The sequence below is a fragment of the Strix aluco genome, chromosome Z, assembly GCF_031877795.1.
Source record: "Strix aluco isolate bStrAlu1 chromosome Z, bStrAlu1.hap1, whole genome shotgun sequence".
Lineage (NCBI taxonomy): Eukaryota > Metazoa > Chordata > Aves > Strigiformes > Strigidae > Strix > Strix aluco.
The window spans coordinates 85,630,650-85,654,984 of record NC_133971.1 but is presented as its reverse complement, the minus strand read 5'-3'; the positions used below and the strand labels follow the sequence as shown (position 1 = coordinate 85,654,984).

Genomic DNA, 24,335 nt, shown 5'->3' with positions numbered 1-24,335 from the left:
GAGAATGATCTCCTTACCCCTGAGGAGCCCCTGGTGTATTCCTTCTGCTTCTCCTTCGGTGGCAGAGTCAGACGCTCCCATAGTAGAAAGCAGGGAGTTGTAGAGGACGGTAAGCTCCAGAGGCAGGGTGGGGAGGGCAGCTGGCAGTCCTGTGATCACAGCCAACCCAACAAGAAATTGAGCTGGCTAAGAAAAACCAAACAGCCATCCATGCTAAGGTGTCATCACCCGGCTTTGTGACTACAGAATTGTCCTGGCAAGTATTTTTTTGTTGTGATAAGATTTAACAACTTTGAAATTGCAGTACCTAGAGAGACAACAGGTTTCACCTCTCCAGGTGCTGACACTGCTTTAGACATCCATTTCTCAGCTATCCAGGTGCTGCAGTCCTCCAGGACTGAGACCTTTCAGCTCTCCCAAAAGATCATCAAGAGCCTGCCCTCTTCCAATACACATCCACCCTGCCAATGCTGGCTCTCTCTCTCTCTCTCTCCCTCCCTCGCATCAGGTTTCCACTATACCACAGTTGTGGCAGGGAGCCCTTTCCCCAGTTTCCCAGGACAAAGGTTGTCTCATTCTTTCCAGAAACTCCAGGGTTTGTTCACATCCCCTAGCAAGGTTAGCTAGAGGTTGGGGCTGGGCCTTAATCCTTTTGCAGGCCCAGTTCAGCTTGGGGCACCAGGGAACGTTTAAGGCCCCTCCCTCCAGCAATTTGTTTCCTCCGCTGGGGTACCGGAGCTGCAGCGCGGTAAACACCCGCGCCCGGGAATCGGTGCTTTCACACCCACGCAACTGGGGTCCGCGACGGCAGCGGGAGGGAGGGTGAAGACAAGACAGGAGACAGGGCGGCCCCAGTCGACCGGGCCGCCACTCACCCCGCATCCTCAGCAGCAGCTTCCCGAAGCCGCCTCGCAGCTGTCGCACCTCCCGCGCCGTCGCTCTGCCGGGCCCCGAGCGCCACACTGCCTGCAAGGGAGACCCTCACCCGCTGGCCTGGCGACAGGGCGAGCCCGCGCCGCGGCGCCCCTTCCTCTCCCGCCCCGCGGCCGGCGGGCAGGCTGCAGCCTAACCCCAGGCGGCGGCGTTCCCGTGGCAAACGGCACCGGAGGCAGCGCGGCCGCGGAGAGGACAGCCCCGGGGCTCAGGACACCGCGAGGGAGAGGGAACCCGTCGCACCCGCCAGCGCCTGGCCAGGGCCTCGGTCTCGGCGGCCCAGGCCCGCAGGCAGCCCGGCTCCGCCATCACCCCGCGCCGCCGCTTCATGGCCGCCGCCATCTCCCGCGCTCCTCCCGCCTTCCCGCCGATTGGCCAGCGCCCGCCGACCCGCCGCCATGATTGGCGGGCGGAACAGAGCGGAAGCGGCAGTCGTCAAGGTAACCACCAATCGTGTTGACGGGTGGTGGAGCCAGCCGCCGTCCCGCCAGAAAAGCGGTGGCCCAGCAGGACCAAACCTCTCTGCATGGCGAAGCCGCCGCCCGCCGCAGGGGTAACCCGGGCCGGGCCCGGGGAGGGGTGGCGGGGCCAGGCCGGCCCGGTGCGGGGCGGGGGCGCAAAGGAGGAGACGACCACAGCCCGCTTCGGATCTCACGGTTTTATTTGCAGACATCTGTTTCACAGCCGCGCAGAGCCTTGCACCACCATCGGACAGCAAATTCCCGCCCGTCCCCCCTCCCCCCCCGATTAATTAATTAGTCATTTAATAACGAAGCAACCCCTCCCCGGCTGCCTCCAGCACGCTAGGCACGGCACAGCCCAGCGCTGCAAGCGCACACACCGGCCCGAGGACCGCAGCAGGCAGGAGGCAAAGCTGTCGGGTGAATAGTGATGCCAACTTGATGGGTTTGGGGTTTTTTTAAAGGAAAAAAGGCTCTACTTCCTAGCAGAGACTCAAGCATCACTTCCACCTTCCAGGTATAGCTGCTGAATGGGAACAAAAGCGTTAACAGCCAGATATGTAGAGATACCCAGGAAAGCGTAGCACCACGCTGAATGCAGAGCTCCCAGATTGCTTTCCAGAACTGGGTCCATCCCCTTTTTTTATCCCAAATGGGGTACTGAGGCACAGTGAGGTTATTAACAAAAACTAAAACAACAATCTCACTCCAAGTCACGTGGCGAGTCAAGTCAGAGCTCATGGGAGAGAGCAGGGTTCCCCAGCCCTGCTCCTCAGGGAAGGGGAGACACACACACCGAAAACATGACCGTGCCTTGGCATAAATAAGCAGCCTGAAGTGTTGAAGGAAGAACAGAGAGAGATGGGATGGAGCGAAGGGTGTGGGAACGGAGATACACTGAGCCCTGACCTCCCCGCAGCAGTGCCATCCCTTGGGACGGCCGTGCGGGCAGTGCCAGCCCTGCAGATCAGAGCAGGGAGATGCTCCCAAGAGCCACAAACTTTTGCAGTGGTGGCAGATTTCAGTTGCCGTTTCCCAGGCAGCACAAGAGAGATATAATTCCACCCCTGTCCTGCGCCAGCACCATGGGGCACACGGTCCTGCTGCTGGCATGAGGCAGGGAAATTTCCCCATGGAGCTCTTTCCCCTGCCCAGAGGAAAAGGGCACTGGGCAGGAGCCCTGCGAAGGAGCACACACACAACGCCCAAAGTGCAGTAGCTTTGTGGAGTGGAAGCCACCCTGCTGAGCATGCTGAGGATGAGATGTCCCCTGTCACACTCAGCCAAGGGACACAGGGATCAGAAACAAACTGCTTGGAATCAGTGCTGCAGGAAAGACCAAGCAGGCTCCCGTGACAACCTCAGCAGGGGTATGTAGGGCACAGCCTGCTTCCCAGCACACCAGGTTTCCCAAAGAGCCTTGGTCTGGACCAGCAGGTACCTTCCTCTGGAGTCTCCTTGGGTTTTTAAATCAGCAAACACAGCCATGTCTGCTCTGGTATCAGCAGCGTGTCTTGCTTCCAAGGTAGCCAAGCCTCGGACCAACATTAACTCTGTCATCTCCGGCCCACTCAGGAGAACAGCAGCCAAACAATCAGCAATTGAGGGCAGCTGGGGAAGGCTGGCAAAGACTAAAATAGTCAATGAAAGAAAGAGCATCTCCAGCCCTTGGAAAGCTCACCTTCTTGAATCTGAATTCTTTGGTGTAGTTGCCAGTCTGCCTTGGCCGAGCAGCTAGCACTCCTTGGCGTCTTTGCAGTGACAAGAACATACTTGCAGCTTTGTTACTGGAAGTTTTGTTTAGTCTTCAGCAAGATGAGGACAGGCTGAGAGAGTTTGGGTTGTTCAGACTAGAGAACAGAAGGCTCTGGGGAGACCTTGTAGCAGCCTTCCAGTACTTAAAGGGGGGCCTCTTTATCAGGGAGTGTAGTGATAGGATGAGGGGTAACAGTTTTAAACTGAAAGAGGGTAGATTTAGGTTAGATACAAGAAACAAATTCTTCACTATGAGGGTGGTGAGACACTGGCACAGGTTGCCCAGATAAGCTGTGGCTGCCCCCTCCCTGTAAGGGTTCAAGGCCAGGTTGGACGGGGCTTTGAGCAACCTGGTCTAGTGGAAGGTGTCCCTGCCCATGGCAGGGGGGTTGGAACTAAGGTCCCTTTCAACCCAAACCATTCTGTGATTCTATTAAGTGTGCGTGTTTTCATGGTGCTGCAGCTCTGCTGTCCCCTCTGAGCTGCCCTGGCCCCCCGGGCAGAGGGGTGATATGGTGGGATGAGGAGAGGATGCCCAAGTGCCGGCTGAGCGCTCTGACCATGAACAATGGGCACAGGAAGGCTCAGCAGCATTACAGTGACTCTTGAAAGAGGAACTAGTCCCAGAGCTGGGAGAGAAGGAAGGTCAGGGGTCTGGGTGGCAGCTGTGGGGATGTCCGGGGCCAGTTCTACAGCATTAGTGACCATAAGGATTTCTGCCAGCACAATTACATTCAAGCAGCAAGCTCCTGACCAGCTTACCATGTTACAAGACCTACTTGGGCTCCAGCCTTGTGGTTGAGCGACATGTGTTATCTAGACTAACCTCACATTGAATGAAAATTCACTGGGCAGCTGTTACCTCCATCCCCTTCCTCCTTTCCACAATGATGCACCCCTCACCCATCAGCATAGCCCCCTGAGCACCAAGAACCATCTGGCCACCAAGGAAACACAGTATACAGCAAATAACCTATTTTTAAGGGTGGGACTGCTTAAGCCCAACTAATTGTGGGCTGATGCTTTCCTGCCCCTTCCATCTTTCCCTGTCGCATGCTGCTACCCTCCTTGCCTTGCACTGGTGTGCGTGCATCCAGGTGGTGAGGCAGCCTGGGTAGTCACGCTAGCTACAAACCAGTCCCTGGTTGTGTTGGGTGAAACTAAGCAGGACAGGCCCGCAGGGCAGGGGAGATGCAAGGCTGAGGTGGGAGAGCACAGCTAGCAGATCAGGAGGTGGCCAGGCAACAGAAATCCAAAATTAGAGCAGTTTACACCTCCCTGGAATTGCACCCTAACACCTGAGCAAGCATCTTGCAGGGGTAAAATACAAAACTAAACCTGCCCTCAAGAGCTATTTTCCACAGTGACTGGGCGCTTGGGCGTAATGGCAAGAACTAAAATGATGAGAGAGGTGACAAGATACTTTCCACGGGACTCTCCAGGGCAGAGGAGAGGAAGAGCGTGGAATGACACTAGCAGTCTGCAGTAAGGAACTCAAAACAGGGGCAGTCATGGTGCATGAGTTAAAAACCAAATGGGATCAGAACAAAAATCAGCGCAGGAATTCCAGGTAAGCAGTCCTCACCTCTTTCCAGAGGGGAAAGAGACGAAAGGTTTCATAGCACCAAGTAATGCCACACAGTGGTTCAGGGCAGTAAGGAATCCCAGCTCCCATCAGAACTGCAGGGGGGAATTTAGCTGGGATGTGGCCAGGCACCATGGTAACTGTCCTCTTATCTCTGCCCATGAAGAAAGAAATGCAATGTCTCCTGACTGCGAGGAGTCAAGGGCGTGTTTGGGGTAGCTCACTTGCGGCATGAAGTCCCAGGCAGAACACCAATGTCAAGAGGGAGATAAGCACCAAATATGGGATCACAGATGCCATCGGCTGCAGTGCCGGGGGTCCCTTCAAGGTGACAGAAATCCCAGCACATACACAGACACTAGTGAGTTAAGCCACCTCCCAGAAGAGTTGTTGCCTGGTCAGGGTTTTCAAGCAGCTGTTCCCCGGTACTGCAGCTCACACCAAGGCCAGTCCTGCAGATGGGACAGCTACTCTAGACTTCCCTTTCCTCCTGACCAGACACAATACGGGGATAAGCCAACATTCTGTCACTACATCCTGCTGCATCTCAACTGATCACAAGCAACAGCTGGCATCCAGCAGCACACGATCAGGAAGAGATCGGGATCCCTGGCTGCTACAGTTTTGCCCACAGGGACACCAACAGGCCAAGACCACAGGTGGAGAGTTTCTTGGTTGTGAACACAGTTCTCCTGCTACCACCCCCTCAACCAGCTAAGCCTGCTTCAGGTTGTATGAGGCAGCCCAGAGTGCTCCTCTCTGCCCTTTCTAGGGGTAAGGAAGACCAGGAAAATGGGAGTGAGTATAGAGCAAGAGGGGCCTTAATACAGAGCAACCAACTGACTTCACAGAGGAGCAGCTGCCACCGAGACCCCAGGAACCATCTGCATGCATAACCATGTACACTTGGATTTCAGCATGAAAACTGAGCACGTGAAGAGAAGTGGTGGCTGCAGGACCTTCCCTCTCCTCCCAACCTCCTCTCCCCTCCTCAGCAGGTCCCTTCCCGTGAGTCACTATCTCTGCACAGACAAGGTAACACCTTGCCAGCCACTGAAGCTGACCAGCTGCACAGTGGGGACAGTTGTCAGGAAAGTAGCAGCAAGAACCTTGGTTGGTGTTTCTCCAGAGGAGCACTTCAGGACTCTTTCTTCCGGGGCTCCTGCAGCAGAGTCTTTCTGCTGCCAACAAACACCCAGAGAGAGCTCTGACCTCCACTGTTGAGAAACACCACTGCAATGAGCAGGGAACAGTTGGCTCCGGTTCTTTCGTGCAGCGCTGAGGCAGGGAGCTGGGGCTAACCCCAAACTGCTGTCGGCAGGCACTCATTGCTGGTGGCTCATGTATTCCTCCTGGCCCAAGGGAGGCAAGGAGACAACCACAACCTTGGCCGACGAGCAGGTCAGGTTCCCCACATCTCAAACGCTACCTGAGCTGAAGCTGGTTGAACCAGGTGCTGACGGCACAGTCCACACGCATCACCAGGGAGATCCCCAGCAGGAGGCAGATGCTGCTCACCACGAAGCCCAGCGACTCAAAGAGGAACCTGCAGGCACAACAGACGCAGTGAGGATAACACAGCCAGCATGCCTGTAAAGACAGGCTGCTACCCTCACTCCCAGAAGACTGATTTGCCAGACAGTGAGAGGCTGGTAGCACCCCAGATCCTGAAACCTGAATTATATTCACTCCCCATCAGTTGCTGCCTGCAACCTGGAAGCCAAGCATGCCCTCTGATTTAGAAGCCATTCAGGACAAGACTCTGGTGGGATTTTGAATCCCTCAGAGGTGGAGGCCACCCCACACTCCTACTAGCCCAATGCTGCACTAGTACAGCATTTCTGGGTTTACCATTTCCGGTCTGGTATCCCCACCTTTGGCTCTCTGCCCTGAATATTCTTAGCTTCCAGGAGGGCTCTGTGTGTCCTTGCAAATCAAGATAAGGAGAAATTTCTACACTCTACCTCAAGTCCAGCTTCTGAACCTGAAGCAGGAATTGGTTAAGGTCAGTCCTACAGCCTCTGCTAGGTAAGAAGTCAGAAGATCAATCACAGGGTGTCTTCCAACATTACTGTCTACAGACTCTAGTCAACATGTCAGGAATATTAGCCCTAAGCCAGCATCAGAGCAACTCCTGGGACTTACTTTGGGGCAAAGACCTTCCAGACCATGAGGTGCCTCCTGAGGATCATAGCTGCACAAACACAGGCCAGAAGCTGTGGGGGAGATCAGGAAAAACAAATTACAAGTGATTCTGGAGAGACCTCCTGGGCAGTAGGTTCACATCTGAAGGTGGTAGTAAACTGCACACACCTGAGAGGCTGGTACAGGACACCCCAGAAATAATCATCCCAAAGAGATACCTTCCATCATGTCCTCAAGTCAGGGAACACAAGCAACCTGGGGTACATGCAGGCCCTCCCGGGGCCAGGCTGGGACAGTTCAGAGGAGGACTCACACTGTGGCTAACCTGACTCCTGAGAGGGACACCCCTGCAATCCTGCTGCACAGCCTGCCCCCTCCCTTGCACTGTCTCTGGTCTGACCACACAGGAGAATGATTTGAAGGGCTAAACGCCAGAAAGCAATTCGCTTCTTTCATGGGATTAAATTGCTGGTGTTTAGCTCCCTACATCACTACAGCACAAGACCATATGAAAACCAGAGCTGGTGAAAAATAGAGAGGTATGGTCAGGAAGAGGGGGAGCAGGATTACAACCCTGCAGTTTCTGAACAGACATTGCCACTCTGGGCAGATGGGTATGAAAAGCAGCCTAATCTGTACTGTGGCTTCCATGCTGGAGCCCTTCCCAAAGCACAGAGCAAATGGCATCACTGAGAAGAGGACCTGTGCAGCTGCTCTTCCACCTGCAATCACACACATCACCCCTGGGCCTGTCTGCACCCTGGCTGACCCCCTTCTCCCATCAGAGTGCACCATGGTTCTCACAGCAACGCATTTTCCTCTTGGACAGCCTTCTCCACAGCCACCCTGCCTCTGTCCATACCTGTGTCCCAAGGACAAAGAGGTACTTCAGCCCCAGCTGCAGCAGAGCAGTGGAGAACTTCTCCGGGGACTCCCGCAGCCTCATCTCCATCATGTGCTCCTCCACCTCCTGCAGCTCCTCCCGGGGCTCCTTCTTGGGCTTCTTCTTCTGCGAGCTGGGCATCTCACACACAAAGGGCCAAAGCAGGAGCAGAGGGCAGCCGACTACCTCAAGGACAAAGGCACATGAAGTTACTGGAGCCCAGGAGGTGAGGAGCAGTCTAGGCTCTGTCATCATGCCCTGGACATGCAGGAAGCATATACCCCAGCTCCAGTTTGCTGGTCAGGCAAAACTGCATGGAGGCTGCAGGCCACAGACAGCTCCATGGCCCCAGAAGGGGACAGCAAGGATGCTGCTGTTCAGTTGGTGCCAGAGCCTTCATCGCCTCGTGCTCAGCCTGCAGGCCTCCAGACGAGGCAAAGCATGGAGCCACGTCTGCTCAGGCTCAACAGACCAGGAAGAAATTGATTTACCTGCAAAGAGGATATGGGAGGCAAAGGTGTTGGCGCCCACCAGGACAGCAGGCAGGAGGTTTGTGCTATGGTCAAGGTGGAAGCCCACAAAGGCTGCATTCCAGTGGATGGCTGGGAAGATGGGCTGGTGGCCTGTGGAATAGAAGAACTGGGAAGCAGCAAGGAGCCAGGAGATGACAGCATACCAGGGCACTGAAAAAGGCTCTGAGAAAAAAATTTTAAAAGAGGGAGAGAAAGATCAGCATCAAGGAACAAGACAAATCCACAGTCAAAAAAAGCGTACTGACTTTTCTTCCAGGTTCCCTTTCCATGCTCTCTCTTTTGAGAGACAGAAACCAGCCAGGCTGCCACTACAGACGCAGTGAGGGGCCAGGCATTCCCTCTGCTGCCCACCCTGCTACTGGACTCTGTCAGCAGCAGTGGGGTTTGTCAGCTGCTCGCACCCTGGGGGAGAAGGGAGAGGTATAGAGCCCCCTCCCCTGACACAAAGGACTGCTCCTCCTCCCACATTACATCCCCGCTGCACGCATTTCTCTTCTACTAGATTTAAGCAGCTCTAAAAAAAGCTCAGAGGATCCCCTGAGGATCAGTGCACTGCTGTTCCCCAAGAGCAGAGACTGGTTGCTACCTCTCCCACTGGAGATATGGCCCAGCTCACACATCCAGAGGATGCTCTACTGAGCCCTGACTCACCGGCGTCTCCAGCAAGGCCTCTGGCACGCGAGTGGATGTGCAGCAGCACGAAGGCCTCCAGGAAGAGGAGCAGGAAGGCGAGACTCAGCCGCTCACTGTGCAGAAGCATCAGGAGGAAGCCCAGCAGGGTGAGTGCTATGACCAGGGCTGCCGAGTACACGCTGCCCAGCCCGTACGCCGCGACAGTGGCCCTGCAGCTGCCCCGCTCCAGGCGGCTCTTCTGAGACTCCTGCATCCTCTTGTAGATCTGAGGGATGACGTGGAGGAAGTCGACTTCAGAGGTGGGAACCCCCAGGTAGGGAGTGACGATGGATCCTGGCGACTCCCGCGTGTCCTTCGCGAACACCGTCATGGGATTGCACAGCAGGAGCAGCAGCCCCATGGAAGCCAGCCCATAGACAGCCCACGGAAAGGCAACAACTGCCACGTGCACCAGCTCCTGCAGCTTGCCGAGAGAGTCGTCAGCGCTGGAGGCAACGGCCCAGTAGCAGGCAATGCAGAGGACCACCAGTGGGAAACCCCAGCGCACAAAGAGCACGAGGGGGTCTGAGCTGTTCAGGTTGCCGTAGTGTCGCAGCCAGCTCCGCACTGCGTAGACCAGCCCGGCCAGCAAGACCACGCACAGGAGGTAGAAGAGGTTCTTGGCCCGTGTGTTTCTCAGGCTGGCAAGGGGGGAGAGGAAAAGAGAGGGCCGGCACTGAGGGATTTCTTCACGGCACTGGTGGAAGAAACCGGAGAGGCGCACGCAGATCAGGAGCATGGCCACAAGGCACAGCAGGTACCAGATCTCTCTCCGGTAAGAAGAAAAGCCAAGGAACTGCTGCTTGGGACCTTCTGGCACAGTCAGGCGACCGTCCCAGTGGAGCTTCCCTACTAGCAACATCACCAGTGAGGCCAGCAAGAATGGGGCCACCCGGGCCTCTGCCACCACAAAGCTATCGGAGAACATCGCTCCACAGCGGAACAGCAGAATGCCCATGGGGAAGGCCAGCCCCAGCCACGCTTGCAGCCTCTGCCTCAGGCCAGCGCTGGGCAAGGGTGGCTGACTGCCCATCAAACGGGCTTGCTTGGGATGCCGGCCCCACCAGTGCCAGAAAAAACCCAGCTGAGAAGCAGCGGCTGCCCATGACGACACCAGGAGGAGATCCAGCCCCTCCTGGGTGAACGCATGGGCCAGCCCAAGCAGAAGAGCCACCATGAGGCCCCAAAGCAGTGGGTACAGGAGGCAGCTGCGATAGAAAGAGTCCGATGATGCAGACAGCTCTGAGGCCATGTAGCAGAGCAAGCAGGAAGTGGCAATAAGGGTGCAGCCCCCCACCATACGCAGGAGATGGAAGCGGGCCCAGGACTGGGTGCACAGGGCCCGTGCTTCTCGCAGGTAGAGCTGGAAACGGCTGATGAGGCTTCCCAGCCTGGACTCCAGCTCTGGAGGCACCAGCGTTGCCCCCTGCACCTGCGCCAAGAGCTGAGTGTGCTCCTCCACGGCGCTGGAGAAGAGCTGCTGCAGATGCTGGAGCTGCTCTGCTGGCAGGTCCTGAGCCACCAGCGAGTAGGAGTGCAGGAAGCGATCCACCTATGGGAGAAGGGACACAGGGTCAGGCAGTTGCTCTGAGACAGGGATTCACTGCCTCACACAGCCCCTTCAGAATGGAAACAGCCCCAGTCTGCCAACCCCTGCCAGGACAGACCCGTCCCCAGCCGCACCACCCAGGGCTGGTCACCCAAATCCAGGATATGACCGTCAGGAAACACAATCCCTCTGCTAAAGTGACATCCCTCTCAAGTGACATATCCATCCCGACAGCCACACTGACTCCTCTCATTTCTTCACCTGCTGGCACCTCTGGCAACACTGTGCATCACCAGGGGCCTTCACAGAGAGCCTTTGATAACAATAAGGCAAACATCCCTCAGAAGTTCAAGTCATTACCAGATATTAACCTGTACTCGATGTTGTCTTTTACATTGTTTGTCTGAGGATAGACATCAAATTGAAGAGCTTATAGCGGATCAAATCAAACTGCTCCCTCTTCTTCAATACAGGCACATTAACCCACTGTACCATAGACTAAGGAGAGCTCATTCTGCTTCCTACTGCAAGAGGACAGGAACAGAGGCAGCCACGACTGCAAAGTCATAAAAGAAGTCTTACAAGGATGTTACCAGGGCAGGGCACCCGTACAAACACACAGTTCCTCAGCAGTGTAGATCTGTTCAAGCCCTGAAACACACTGATATCTACACATGCCTTCCAGTTGCCTCAGAGCACGGTCAGAATCACTCTGCCCCTGCCCATGAACAGCAAACATATGCACCAGCTCTCTCACAGGTCTGCACAACCTCCCTGGTAGGCAAAAGCTGCTTCAACACCAACATGATTGAGCCAGAAACCTCCTCAGACAGATGAGTGCAAACATTTAAACAGGCAGGAGTGGATAACACTAATTCCAAATAGATGATGATCGATACCCTCAGTGACTAATGGACAGTAACGTATACTACCACCTTTAAATGACAAAGCACTCTGCTGCTCTATAAATACACAGCAGAAAGGCTGAACATCTCTGTCTTCCCATCAGCAATCGTATCCTCCCCAGCTCCTCACTGACTCGCACCAGTGGTGTCCAACTGGCACACGGAGGAGCTGGCGGGGGGCTGGAGGCGTTATTCTTGTGCTCCTAGCAATCCAGGGGTCCCTCAAAGGCAGACCGGTGCTTAGCTGAGACACAGACCTTGCAACACGTGTGGCAAATTGGTTCTGTAGCACACCCAGAGACTCAGGACAACCCTCACATCCTCCAAAGAGGCTCTGGCTTGCCCTGGCATATGGCCTGCTCCATTTCCTGGGCTTCTTTTATAGCTGGTATAGTCACTCTCATTCAAATTTTGTCATTCAGCTCTTGGGGTTCTGTATTTTGTTGCACTTGGTGTAAACTGTTCCTTCCCTTATCCTACTTTACCGTCACTTGTTAGATAGTGTTTAATTTAGTCCTTCGTTACTGTTTTCTTTTTGCCACTGATCTAGAATAGCTTTTTAGCTAACAGTTTCTTCTCCAAAACTGAAGCAGCATCAAAACACCCATCTGTAGTCTTGAATCTCCATTGCCCCTAGTCATCTTCAGCCTTGAGGAACCAGCCTACCCACCAGCCTCTTCAATTACTAAATCCACCTCTGACCATCTGGGACAAACCCTCATCCTGAAGCAAATGCCACCTTCCCAGCCAGTATTTTCCACACCACAGCACTAAACAGATATCTCTTGTTTCTCTTTTGGGAAAATGGTGCCGCCTTTCACTGGAGCAAACGCCGCAAAGAGGTAACTCTTCAAAATAAGTTCCCCATGAAGATAACACCATGTCACCACCCCACCTCCACCAAACAGAAGAAGTTTGTGCTTAAAAAGCCATTCCTTCTCCTCTCTAGTTCAGTGGGGAGGCCTACTGTAGGCCGTACCTGCTTGGCGTTGATATGATAGACTGAGAGCTGCTGCAAGGCTGCAGACACAGCGTCACCGTCCCCGGAGAACAGCTCGGCCATCACCTCGCCGATGTTACTGTAGGGGATGGGCACACCCAGCAGCAGGGCCACAGTGGGCACCAGGTTCACCTGGGGAACGGCTTCAGGCTCCTGGAGAGACAGGGAGGAATTGGAAATTGGGGAAGAAAACAGCAACGTGGCTTTTCACTAGGGCTAGAGGACGACGGGGAGGACATCTCCTTTCAGAGGGGAATCTGGGGAAGCCGGGAGTGTGAAAACGCAGGGGAAGGCAGAGGCACAGATGTGCCCTCCCCGAATGCCCTGTGGAGGGGAGGATGCCTGCTGGGAGCTGCAGGTCCTTGGGTATAGCCCTGGCTGTCTAACAGCTCACCTGGCTCCACTCAAACACCCCTTGCAGCTGGAGGGGCCTGAACATGGGTCCCAAACACTTCAGTCACCTGCATCCTGTGTCAGCCTTTCCACTGCTCTCTCAGGAAAGGCGACAGACACCCTACTCCTCTCAATCTAAACAATCCCAATCAAACCGTTAGTCTCTGTAACCCCAGGATGCAGTTTTCACTCTGGATGCCACCTCAGGCAGTGACAGCTAGGGATCAGCTTCTTCTCACCTCTGGAGGGACAGTGACAAAGAGGGGTGTTTTGCTGTACACAAACAGCGCTGCATTCACTTCCTTCTCACTGTCGCCACCATGGTCTCCGGTCTCTGTCATGCCATGGTCCCCAGCCACCAGAAGAAGGGTGTCATTCCCCAGGTGATCCACCAAGGACCTGTCACCAGGATAAGGAAGGTCAACTCCTACCTGGGCAAGGGCCCAAACAGCCCAGGTGGGAGAGGACACGTCCCCACCAAGCATGCCTGAACCACAGATGTGAAGCCCACAAAAGGGTATGAGCAAAACAAAGTACTGGCACAGAGCTGTAACAACTGAGCCAGGTACCAGGGCAACGGATGCTTTAAAACCAAACTGAAAATTCAGAGCCCTGAGAGAGACTGGACTGATCTTGCTTAGGTCCCCAGTGAACAGTGTCTGGTTCTTCAGTGCCTTCAGGGATCTCAACAAAACACAATTCAGAAGAAACATTCCCAAGGAGAACAAATTTTAGGCTGCTTCTATTTGGCTCTTGTATATCACATCATGTTGTGTGAGCAATCTCCTACTTTTAAGGAAAAAAGAGGGGATTTGTCCCTGGAGGACGCGGTAGGTATGACATGATATACGCTGCACTCTCAGATGCATCAGGGCACGTTACCCCCTCTTTCTAGCAGCAAAAATTAGAGCTGGCCTAAGAGTCAAAAGCCACAGCATTTTGGGCTGAAGCATGGCTGTGTGATCAGGATTTCTGGATCCCATCCTGCCCTCTGACACAAAGGTGCAACTCACAGGCCTGTGCAGTTAATGCAGCATTCCCTAGCCAGAGTCCTTGAGTGTTTCTCAAACATTAGCCAAACCTCAGTGTGATAATCTCCATTTTAAAGATGGAAAGATCAGCTGTACTCCGGCTGCACCACCACCTGATGGTTTGGTTGAGAACCAAGGCTCCAAGACCTGAAGACAGCCTTACCTCTGAAACCAAACCTCTCATGAACATGTGTCTATGCAACTGAGGCTGCCCCACAGCTGGGTTTTCAGCTGCTGAAAGCTGTTCTCCATGTTAACAGGCACAGTAAGCATCCCCTGCTGCCCTCTGCATCTGTAAATTCCCTGGGAAGACCCCACCAGCCTAGCTGAAGGAAAAGGCCAGCTGGCAACCCCCCACCATCACACTAATCACCTGAGCATCTCATTCATCTGGGTGAGCTTCTTAGCCATTTCGGGATGGTCAGGTCCATGTTTGTGCCCACAGTGGTCCACACCGAGGAAGTGAGCAATCAGCACGTCCCATTCACCACTGTCCACTGCAGAAGAAGAGGAGCCTTATCACACAGTAGCTGGGGATTCAGGCACGGGCTCTGCACCTGGATCCTCCTGCCAGAGCTTTCTGGGTGCCTCTGGAAACTGCTGTTGTCATCCTGAGCTCTCAAGTAGATCGATGCAGATTTTAACAGAGGCACACTCCGGGTCTGCAGGTGCCTGGACGCAATGCCGTGAGGAGCTCAACACCCAGCAAGCACTCCAGGATCCATGGTTTTCATTCATCACCCCTCAGGAGGGGAATGGCCCAAAGCCACCCAGGTCACCTTGAAATACCCTTAACTCAAACTGCCATAAACTGAGAAAAACCAAGGGGATGCTCACGAAAAGGAGCAGCCAGAACTCCAGTCCTCCCATGGAGATATTTCAGGTTGGACTCATAATGTGCCCCTCTGCATCCCACCAGGACATAGGCCCAGCACACCAACGCTGTCCCTAGCTAGGAAGTTATCCTGGCCTCTCCTCTCTGCTTCAGGGTCTCAACACATGAAAACCAACATATTTGGAGTTAAATGATGACCTTCAGTTCTCCCACAAGGCACAAGAACTTCCCCATGAAAGGTCACTGCACTCTTGATTTACTTAGATTCATATACAGATAAAGCAAAGAGCATTCCCCTCAGTCCCAGAACCTCAGGGAGGAGTCTGAAATCACCTAAAATTCACAAACCAATCTCACACTTCACCTTCTTCCCACCAATGCTCTGCTGAGAGCAGTGCTGTACCCTGACCTCCCGGCAGGTAGCTGCACTGTTGTGTATTTCCCAGGCACAGGCAGCCACGTGTCAAAGTTAAGCTGCTCCTCCTGCTCCATCCTGGCAGTGTATTTCTAGGACAGATGTAGAAGTCTAACCTTGTCCCATCAAGCTGCACTCTTTCCGAAACAGAGGAAAGGTATTTACAGAAACAGTTGACGGGCTCCAAATGCTGGATTATCTGTGGAAATCCAGCTAGAGCACTGTAATCCCTGGGCAGCAGTGTGTGACTGCCCAGTGCCACTCCGTAACAGAAAAAAACTCTTCAGTCTTACCCCAAACTTGCAGTAGGACCCCCACCTAACGTAAAGGGTTACCCAGGCCGCAGGGGAAGAACTGCTTACCAGTTGGATAGAGATGCTGTAGGATCCCATCATCCACAGTGTGAAGATCCTTCACGTTAAAAGAAGGGAAGAAATACGAGCGGAAGAACTTCTTTGGGAAGAGCCCTTCCCAAGTGTCATCACCCATGAAGACCACTCTCCTTCCTGAGTCAGCAAGAAAGGAATTAATGAAATCAGAGAGCCCATGGGAGTCGTGCTGTTACCTGCACGAGTGCAAAGAGCCTGGGCAGATCCAGGTCAGGGTCTGGAGCACTGGCTCCTCTCCAACCCACACTCAAAAGCAACCTAAAATGAAAATGACCATCTGGCTGTAGATGAGTTTGAATATGGGGAGGGACCAGCCCTGTTTCTAAGTCCACAAGTGCCCCCCACACCAAATCCACCTGCACAACCTCACAACTTGTCACTGACCTCTGACACGTCACCCCAGCAGTAAGACCTGCAGGTTGAACAGGCCAGGAAGCAGGCAGGCACCCACCCGTACTACCGCAGCACTTAGGGAGGTGCAGCACCAAGCAGACAAACCCTTGCCCAAGGCCCGCAACCCCACTGTAAAACGCAAGGCAGTAGATGGCTGCTGACAGAGGTTGAGTAGAAGCCACAAGTCCCGGGCTCTGGCTTTAAACACAACGGTGGTGGCTTTTCACATGTGGAAAAGAGAAGGTAAAACCACTGATGCTTCTGACTGCCCTCACTCTGCTTGCCCTGCCTGTCACCAGCCAGCCCTCCATGTTTCCAGAGACTCTTTCCAGCCTGGGAGCAGGAACCCTTTCCTCTGAGGCTGGTGCTCTGGCACAGTCTACCAGTATTTTTTGCCTCGGATGATTTACTGCATTTGCCCACCATACTCGCACATAGGGGAGCGGACAACCCACTCACACTGTCTCATCCCAGGCACTGGAATTTGAGCCACCCTGAGCCTCAGAAGGAAATCTTTCTGGGTGACACAAGAGTGTGCCCTGTCCCCTTCTCTCCTCTCCACCATCCCACCCTAACAAGCCCTTTACAGCTGCATTAAGCACACCCCAGCAGCACCAAACTACACTGAAAATGTGATGAGGTCACTGCCTAACAGCAGCAGGCAGCTAGCCAGGCAGGCTTGCTGCCTGAGGGACAACCCCACAGCACACCTGGCACTGGCTCCTCCCTCATCATGCGTCTCACCTGAACGCAAACATGTCAGGACTTACTGCCCTTGGCTTCGTACTGCCATAACTGGTGGTGACCTTGTGACAGTCGCCATCAGTACAGCCACTTTCACCTGCTTTTTCGTTGTCTTCAAAGACGATGAAGATGAAACCACAGTCCCAGCTACCTCTTACTCCCAGTGTAAGATGGAGAAACCCTGCCTGCGTGACAGCTCTGCCTGAGATAACTATCATCTGAGTAGGGCAAAAGAATTAGCTGACGGGGTGGAGGTGCTGTAACCAGTTCCCTTCCCATGGAGAGAGGAATAAAGGTCCCATGTGTGCGTTGACCAGAGGTTTGCACGTGTCCTGTCCCAGTGGGACACCACCCCTGCCCACCTACCGTTCTGCACCAGCTGTGCCAGCAGGTTGTCCTCCTGAATCGCGTAGGTGGCGAAGTTGCTACCCACGTCGATGAAGGTGGGCAGCGAGCCGGTGGTGAGGCCCTTAATGCGCTGCATGGTGGCGGTGGGGGGATCGGCTCGGAAGCGGTAGAGGCGGGCATGGCGAGGCTGGGAGGTCGCGAGGTGGTGCAGGAAACTCAGCTTGTTCTCGTAGGGCAGCGGGCTGGTCTTGGCTGGGTTAAAGCGGGCAAACTCGAAATGGAGGGCATCGATGATGACAAGTACCGCCTTGGAAAAGCGCTGGGGTGCCCAACAGGAGCCCGGCGGGAGGCCCTGCCTCTCCCAGGGTGGCGGCAGGAGGGGGTCCGCGCAGGAACTGCTGCTGGCGAGCTCGATCCGGGTGAGCAAGAAGCCACTCATGAAAAGCCCGATGCCAGCAAAAAAGAGAAAGCAGACCCAGGCCAGGAAGAGCAGCACCGGCCACCGCTGCATCCTAGGGGGAAGGACAGGCTGGCTCAGCCCCCTGCGGCTGTACCTGGGCCAGGTCCCACCCCTGCCAGCACCCATCCCTGCGCCCCAAACCCTTCACACCGCCCGTGCCCCGATACTCCCCGGCCTCTGCCCTGCCCCGCTCCGCTCCCACCCCGGCTCCGGGCACCCGCCTTGCGCCCCGCAACCTCCTCGCCCCCCCACCACGCCGCGCCCCGCTCCCCGGCACCCCCAGCCACCACACAGCACCCCGACCCTCCACCTCACACCCGAGCTGCCCTTGTGGCCCCCCAGCACCCCCAAATCCCACCTGCCCCGCGCCCAACCCCTCACCCCGCGCAGCCCCCACACTCCCAGCTGCCCCCCGGCCTCCTCACGCCCCTTGTTGCCCCCTCAGCACCCTCCTCCCGCCGCCCCTCTCGCCCCCCCCGACCCCCTCTCCAGGCCCTCCCGCCCTACCTGCGGCCGCCGCGGCGCCGCCAGCCGCTCCCCCCACCCCCCCTCCCGCCACCGACAGCGCCGCGCGGGGCCTCGGCCCGTCCAAGAGCGGCGGCGGCGGGAGCGGCGGGGAGCGACAGCGCCCCCTGACGGCCCGGCGCCGCCGGGGTCCACCTCCCGCCTCGGGGGTGGGGGGGGGGGGGCACCCCGGGCACCCCCAGTTCGACCGAGGCGTTGCTTTAATTCATTAATCAGTCACGTCCCCGGGAGAAGGGTCCCCCGGTTCCCTGTCCGTGGGAGCTGCTGACAAGAGCCGGTTTAGGAGGGATGGTCCCTCTTTGGTGGCAGACAGTGGGGTGACGAGTCGGGCTCCCGAGTGCCAGGGGAGGTGCGGCAGCAGCACTGGTACCATTTATTACATGATTTTAAACCAAATATAAAATAAGAACCCAGGGAAAAAGAAGAGCGTCTTAGGGGGATGGGCGGCAGGACAGGACTGCCGGCAGCCCCCAGGGGAGGGTGGGGGACCCTTCCAGGCCCACTAGCTGGAGCTGGCCTCTTCTGACTTCAGCACCTCCGTGGGGGGAGGCTGGGGGTCCTCGCGGGCTGGGGGCATCTCGTCTTGGGTCTTCACAGCTTGTGGCTTGGTCAGCGTGGTGTAGATGCCCAGGGCCTGGAAGGAACGAAAGCCGCAGGGGAGAGGAGAGGGCCAGGCCCTGACGGGCGGCCACCTCCACCTCCCCTGGGCAAGAGAGGGGGGTCCCTCTGACAACACTGACCTGCGTGACCATGCTGGTAACGTCACCGGTGTTGGTGGGCAGCAGGAGGGTATTGGAATCTTTGGCAAGCTTGGAGAAGGCGTTCACGTACTGCTCTGCCACAGAGAGAGAGGCGGCGGCGCTGCCGTTCTGGGGAGAGAGGGGCGAGGCTCAGCCGCGAGTCACATACCACCGAGAGCTCAGCCATGACCCTTTCCGCAGCCCACCCCGGCTGGTCACGGACCCCGAGACAGCAAAACTCCTCACTCGCTGGTGCTGCAGATGCCAAGGAGTTGTCCAAAGCAAGCCAGGTGCCACCCCAGCCACGTTTCACCTCCCCCAGTGCCAGCACCAAAGCAGTGGCTGTCCCAAGGGGCTGTCACTCACCTGCTGTGCCAGAGCCGCTGCCAGGAGCTGAATAGCCTCGGCCTTGGCCCTGGCCTTGACCAGCATGGCGTTGGCTTCCCCTGCAACGAACCACAGCAGAACACGCATCAGGACCACGGCAAAGCACTTGAAAGGACCGAATCGGCACAGTTTCAAGGAGCAAATCAAGACGATTTCATGCATGCAAAACCTCCTCTTCCCCAGCAGTTGCATGGCGATAGCTCCTGACACACACCTCCTGCTGACCCGGGCTGCGGGGCAGCAGCGCAAGCTGGAGCTCAGCCCGAGGGCCCTGGCAGGGAAGGATCAGTGTGTCTGAGGAAGCCTGACCCACAGACAGCGGTGCCGTCTGCTCCCTGGGAGCATCACCCCTCAGTGCAGAGGGCTACCTACAGATCCCCCAGGCCCCACGTGTTCTAGCCCAAGGCACTACCAGCAGCTTTGTTGATTTGTTCGGCCTTCTCAGCTTCTGACGCCAGGATCTGGGCCTGCTTCTGCCCCTCGGCCACATTGATGGCCGATTCCCGCGTCCCCTCCGACTCCAGCACCGTCGCCCGCTTCCGTCGCTCTGCTTCCACCTGCAAACACAGGTCAGACACCAGCCTGCCAGGGCCATGCTGTGGAAATTCCATCCGTGGGGCAAGCACAGCGAGGGTGCACTTCTAGGTCCCGCTTGGGCAAGCATGGCTTAGCAAAGAGTGAGAACACAGCTGCAAACCACCGCGTGATCCCCAGAGAAGGCTGGTTCTGCTCCTCACGGTGCACAGCCCTCTGCAGCCTGGTCTGCACCTAACCAGCCAGCCACATCCCCCTCCAGACTGGAGATCTTCCAGACCGGAGATCTAGCACCCAGTTTTTCTCAAGGAAAGACCTTCAGCTCTGGGATTTGCTTCCTAGAGAGTCCAGGAGGGATTTTAAAGCTGGCAGGGCTTGCGTGTACCAAGCAGAAGCCACCATCACCAAAATACGGACGGGAATTATTCAGTAGCTGTACATTAGCAGCCAAAGTGCCAACGGGCTTCCCTCACCACAGGAGGGGCCAGCGCTGCCAGCTCTGGACAGATAACATGGTGCGACGTGGAAGAGGAGACTTCCCTTTTGTTCTAGACCTCCCTCCCAGACAACTAAACCTGCATCTGCATGGATTCCTTCACACGCGGGGGTACGTGGATGTCCTTGATCTCGTAGCGCAGGCACCGGATGCCCCAGCAGTCTGAAGCCTGGTTGATGGCATCCACAATGTTGGCATTGAGGGACTCCCGCTCCTGGGAGGCAACAAAAGAAACAGCCAAGAGCAAAGAAAAGGTGCTTAGCGTGAGGCAGGGGTCAGGAGGGAAATAGATGGCTCCCCCATTCACAGGCCAAGGTCACCAGAAAAACCCATCTCCACAGGTGTAAGGCAGGGTCAAGTACTTCCCACATCTCTTGAAGGGGTCACCATCTCCTAGGGAGAGCAGTGGCCCAAACTGAAATTGCTGGGATACAAACATCTGGCATACATCTGGATACAAACATCATCCAGGAATGCCAACAGCTCCTGTTTCTGCCCAGCAAACGCAGCAGGAGGGTTACAGCCGCCCATGAACCAGGTTAGCCAAGACATTCATCACTGGGCCTGAGCAAAGAGTCACCGACTCAAGAGAAACGCAGCTGGACCAGCCAGGACTGGGCATACACTACCCATCACCCTTTCCAACTAACGCAGGGTAGGGTAAAAAACAGATTCCATTAAAAAAACCCCAGTAACTGAAACAAGACCCATCTCCAAGAATTCACTAATAGGTCAGCTGAAACAGAAGCCCTCTAAGCTAAGGGTGTTTTGCTGTTAAGCATATCAGGCTGGCTGTGCAGACTGCCCCGGGGTTTCGAGATGTTGGCAGCTCCGTGATCCACCTCCCCAGCTCACCCGGAAGACTCTGTCGAGGGAGAGTTTGCCAAGTTCAGATCTCATGGTGGTCTGGGCCAGCTGGGTCACTGCATACTCAGGATCTTCCACCCCATAGCTGGCCTGGAGAGCAGAAGCAAAAAACACGAGTCGATGGCAGTGCTGAGGGGGACCCCGAATGAGGCAAACATAGTGCTAAGACGAGAAACCTGCCACAGATACCCCTGCCAAAGAAAAGCGGAGTCCAGAGCCTCGGGAGGGATCGGGGTGCTCAGCCCACCCGCCTTGCAGGGCGCAGCAAGCTGGGCAGAGGCTGAAGCACGTGTCGTGGGGAGAAGGGAGCCAGCAGAGGCAGGCGAGCGGTGCCCGAGGGGCTGCCAAGGCGGCCAGCTGAGCAGCACGGCACACGCAGACCACGCTGGGCGCAGCCACGGAGCCTGCAAGTTTGACCAAGGCCGAGGCTGCAAGTTTGACTCAGGCCGAGTGTCGGTGCAGCAGGGACGGTACCTTGTAGGGGTCCATAACCCGCAGATAGAGCACACCATCAATCTGCAGGGTGACGTTATCTGCCAGGAGAGAACAACACGTCCTGTTTACTGAAGCAGCGAAGACAAAATATGGCAACCCAACCCCATTTCCCTGACAGAACTAGGAGAGCTGGACAGGGTCATCCTTTTCCTTCCTCATGTCAACAGTATGGCACCAAAGAGGGATTGGTTGATGTGGATTTCCTTATCTAAAAGACTTTATACAAAGAACCTTGACATTCCCTCGAAAATACTACATGTTGATGTTTTAATACACAAGGAGACTTAGGTTTCCAGATCAAAACATTTCATACTGCAGTTATCTTCATAAATAAAGATTTGAAGGGAAAAAAAAAAACAAAACAAACCATAAAGCTTAATACTAGAATTGTAACACAGCTGTCTCCGAACCCAATCTGAAATCTTTTTTACAGAAACACAGAGATTTTTTGTGGTTCAACACAGGGAAACATCTGAGAAACGGATTCCTGCCCAGGTGCATCCAACGCAGCAAGAAGGGGCAGCCGCAACCCTGAGAGGGCAGATGGGACCTCCTGGGGTGCACCCTCTCACAGCACCAGCATGGCCAAGCCTGAGTCCCCAGGGTTAGTCCCTGGGACACTTCCACTTCTCCCCACACTGTCCCTTGCTCACCCCAAATGCAGCAGAAGGGAAGGGGCAGGACACAGAAGCTGTTCCTTACCTAGGGTGACAGCTGACTGCTCCGGAACATTAATCACTATTTCTTTGAGACTCTGCACATAACGAATTCGATCCAGCAGAGGGATGAGGAAGTTCAAACCCTAGGAAAATGGTGGAATTAGATGGCTGAGCCCTCTGTTCTGGGGCTTTCCCCCCAGAGAGCTCAGTCAGACTAGAGAGCACTGGGCAAACAAAGCCCAAGTACACCACATGCTGCAGGTAGAGCAAACATGCTTTAAACAACGGGGGGAATTTACGTTTCTCAATAGTTTTAATACCCACCAAGGCAATTAGTCTACAGGCAGTCAAAAGGATTGCAATCTGGAAGAACTGCAATTCTGGAGCCCTCAGCGTAAGGACATGGACCTGCTTGAGCGGGTCCAGAGGAGGCCACGAAAATGATCAGGGGGCTGGAGCACCTCCCCTGTGAGGACAGGCTGAGAGAGTTGGGGTTGTTCAGCCTGGAGAAGAGAAGGCTCTGGGGAGACCTTATAGTGGCCTTCCAGTACTTAAAGGGGGCTACAGGAAAGATGGGGAGGGACTCTTTATCAGGGAGTGTAGGGATAGGATGAGGTGCAATGGTTTTAAAGTGACAGAGGGTAGATTTAGATTAGATCTAAGGAAGAAATTCTTTACTGTGAGGGTGGTGAGACACTGGCACAGGTTGCCCAGAGAAGCTGTGGCTGCCCCCTCCCTGGCAGTGTTCAAGGCCAGGCTGGACAGGGCTTTGAGCAACCTGGTCTAGTGGAAGGTGTCCCTGCCCATGGCAGGGGGGTTGGAACTGGATGATCTTTAAGGTCCCTTCCAACCCAAACCATTCTATGATCTATAATTAAGCACACCACCCTCCGAATCCTCACGCAAAGGACGCGCCTCGCTACAGCTTTAGGAACCTGCTGAATCCAGAAGGAGAGAAAAGCGGCTCCTTACAGGCTCGAGGATTCGGTGGAACTTGCCCATCCTCTCCACCACCCAAGCCTCCTGCTGCGGCACAAAGAGCACCCCGATATTCACAGGCAGGCCAGAGTTCAAGCGGTGTGGTGCCAGGGCCAGCCATGCTGAATGCTTCAGCTGCTGGGAGCGCTGCAGAGAGGAAAAGGAATGGGATTGAGACCAGCTGCCAGCACCTCGGAGCCCAGCACCATCCCTGCTCTCCCATCTGGGATCGCTGCTCGTGGGCCCCAATACATCAGAGCAGGAAACAGCTCTAACGCCCCAAACCAGCCCACATTGTGAGAGGACGCGGACTGTCCCCACGTGGATGAGACCTGAGTCCCAGGGCCAGCGCGAGTGTCAGTGCCTTCCCCGCAGGTCTAGAGGGGGGCTTGCCCACATGCTGCAGTTTTCTCCACATCTCCTCTTTCCTCACATCCCCACTGGGGGTGAGGAATAAAGCCTCCCCCACACCATAAGGGAAAGGAAGGTGTGTGTGAGTGTCTCTTCTGTCCCATTTGGCCCTCTAAAACTTGGTCAGACTCCTTCCACTCAACCCTCTCCCTCACCTCAGTCTCGACACCTCCCATCAACAGCGTGTCCTTTCCCATCTCTGGCCGTCTCCTGAGCCCCCCTCCAAGAACTTTTTCCCCCGGGCACTCCCTCACTCGCACCCCCCAGCCCCTGCCTCCCACTGCTCCCTCACTACCTCCCATGCCCGGCTGCCCCAGCCTCCTCACTACCCCCCCCCCACACCACAACTAAGCTCACACCCCCCACATCCATTTCTCCTACACCCCTTTCCCCCCTAGCCCCACCAGCTCATCTCACCGCTCCCGACACCCGGTCTCCCCCCTCCCTCAACACCACCCCCCCAACCGCTTCGGTCCCTCCAAACCCATTTTCCCCCAGGCCTCCTCTGCACACACACCCCCCGCACACCCCTATCCCTACCCAGCTCTCCCCAGCCGAGCCCCCCACGACCGCAGCACTTCCCCAGAGCCCCGACACCACCCCCCTCAGCCCCGCTCCCCTCAGCCCGACCCGCTCTCCGGGCCCCCCGCCGCCCGTCCTCCCGAGGCCTCCCCCGGTCCCACCTGCAGCAGCCCGAGGCCGGGCGCGGCTCGGAGCCCCAGCCGTGCCAGCATCGCTCCAGCCGCCCGCCCCGCTCGGCGCCGCCGCCGCTCCCACGCCCCTCAGGCCTCACGGCAGGCCCCGCCCCCTCAGG

The 24,335-nt window shown here is 55.9% G+C and overlaps 2 protein-coding genes across 4 annotated transcripts; both read right to left on the bottom strand.

The window, feature by feature from the left end:
- Positions 1-33: 33 nt before the first annotated feature.
- PIGO (phosphatidylinositol glycan anchor biosynthesis class O) lies at positions 34-17,967 on the bottom strand. Of its 3 annotated transcripts, XM_074812647.1 has the most exons (13): positions 17,937-17,967; positions 16,988-17,481; positions 15,458-15,601; positions 14,219-14,342; positions 13,054-13,213; positions 12,401-12,574; positions 8,947-10,519; positions 8,254-8,457; positions 7,742-7,944; positions 6,880-6,950; positions 6,164-6,280; positions 876-966; positions 34-149 (listed from the first exon to the last, which is right to left on the bottom strand). In XM_074812647.1, exons 2-12 carry the CDS (start codon positions 17,478-17,480, stop codon positions 885-887), a joined length of 3,345 nt encoding a protein of 1,114 aa, XP_074668748.1. In that variant the 5' UTR covers position 17,481; positions 17,937-17,967; the 3' UTR covers positions 34-149; positions 876-884. The 3 variants fall into 3 exon arrangements, 2 of the variants coding, with proteins under 2 accessions (XP_074668748.1, XP_074668749.1); XM_074812648.1 differs by lacking the exons at positions 34-149; positions 876-966 and adding an exon at positions 1,690-5,951; XR_012621655.1 differs by lacking the exons at positions 34-149; positions 876-966; positions 6,164-6,280 and having other exon boundaries at positions 7,742-7,948.
- A 325-nt stretch (positions 17,968-18,292) lies between these two features.
- On the bottom strand, positions 18,293-24,332 carry STOML2 (stomatin like 2). The gene is made up of 10 exons (XM_074812664.1): positions 24,205-24,332; positions 23,105-23,257; positions 22,176-22,275; positions 21,453-21,511; positions 20,967-21,068; positions 20,191-20,325; positions 19,494-19,638; positions 19,061-19,140; positions 18,695-18,823; positions 18,293-18,588 (listed from the first exon to the last, which is right to left on the bottom strand). Exons 1-10 carry the CDS (start codon positions 24,253-24,255, stop codon positions 18,457-18,459), a joined length of 1,086 nt encoding a protein of 361 aa, XP_074668765.1. The 5' UTR covers positions 24,256-24,332; the 3' UTR covers positions 18,293-18,456.
- Positions 24,333-24,335: the final 3 nt, after the last annotated feature.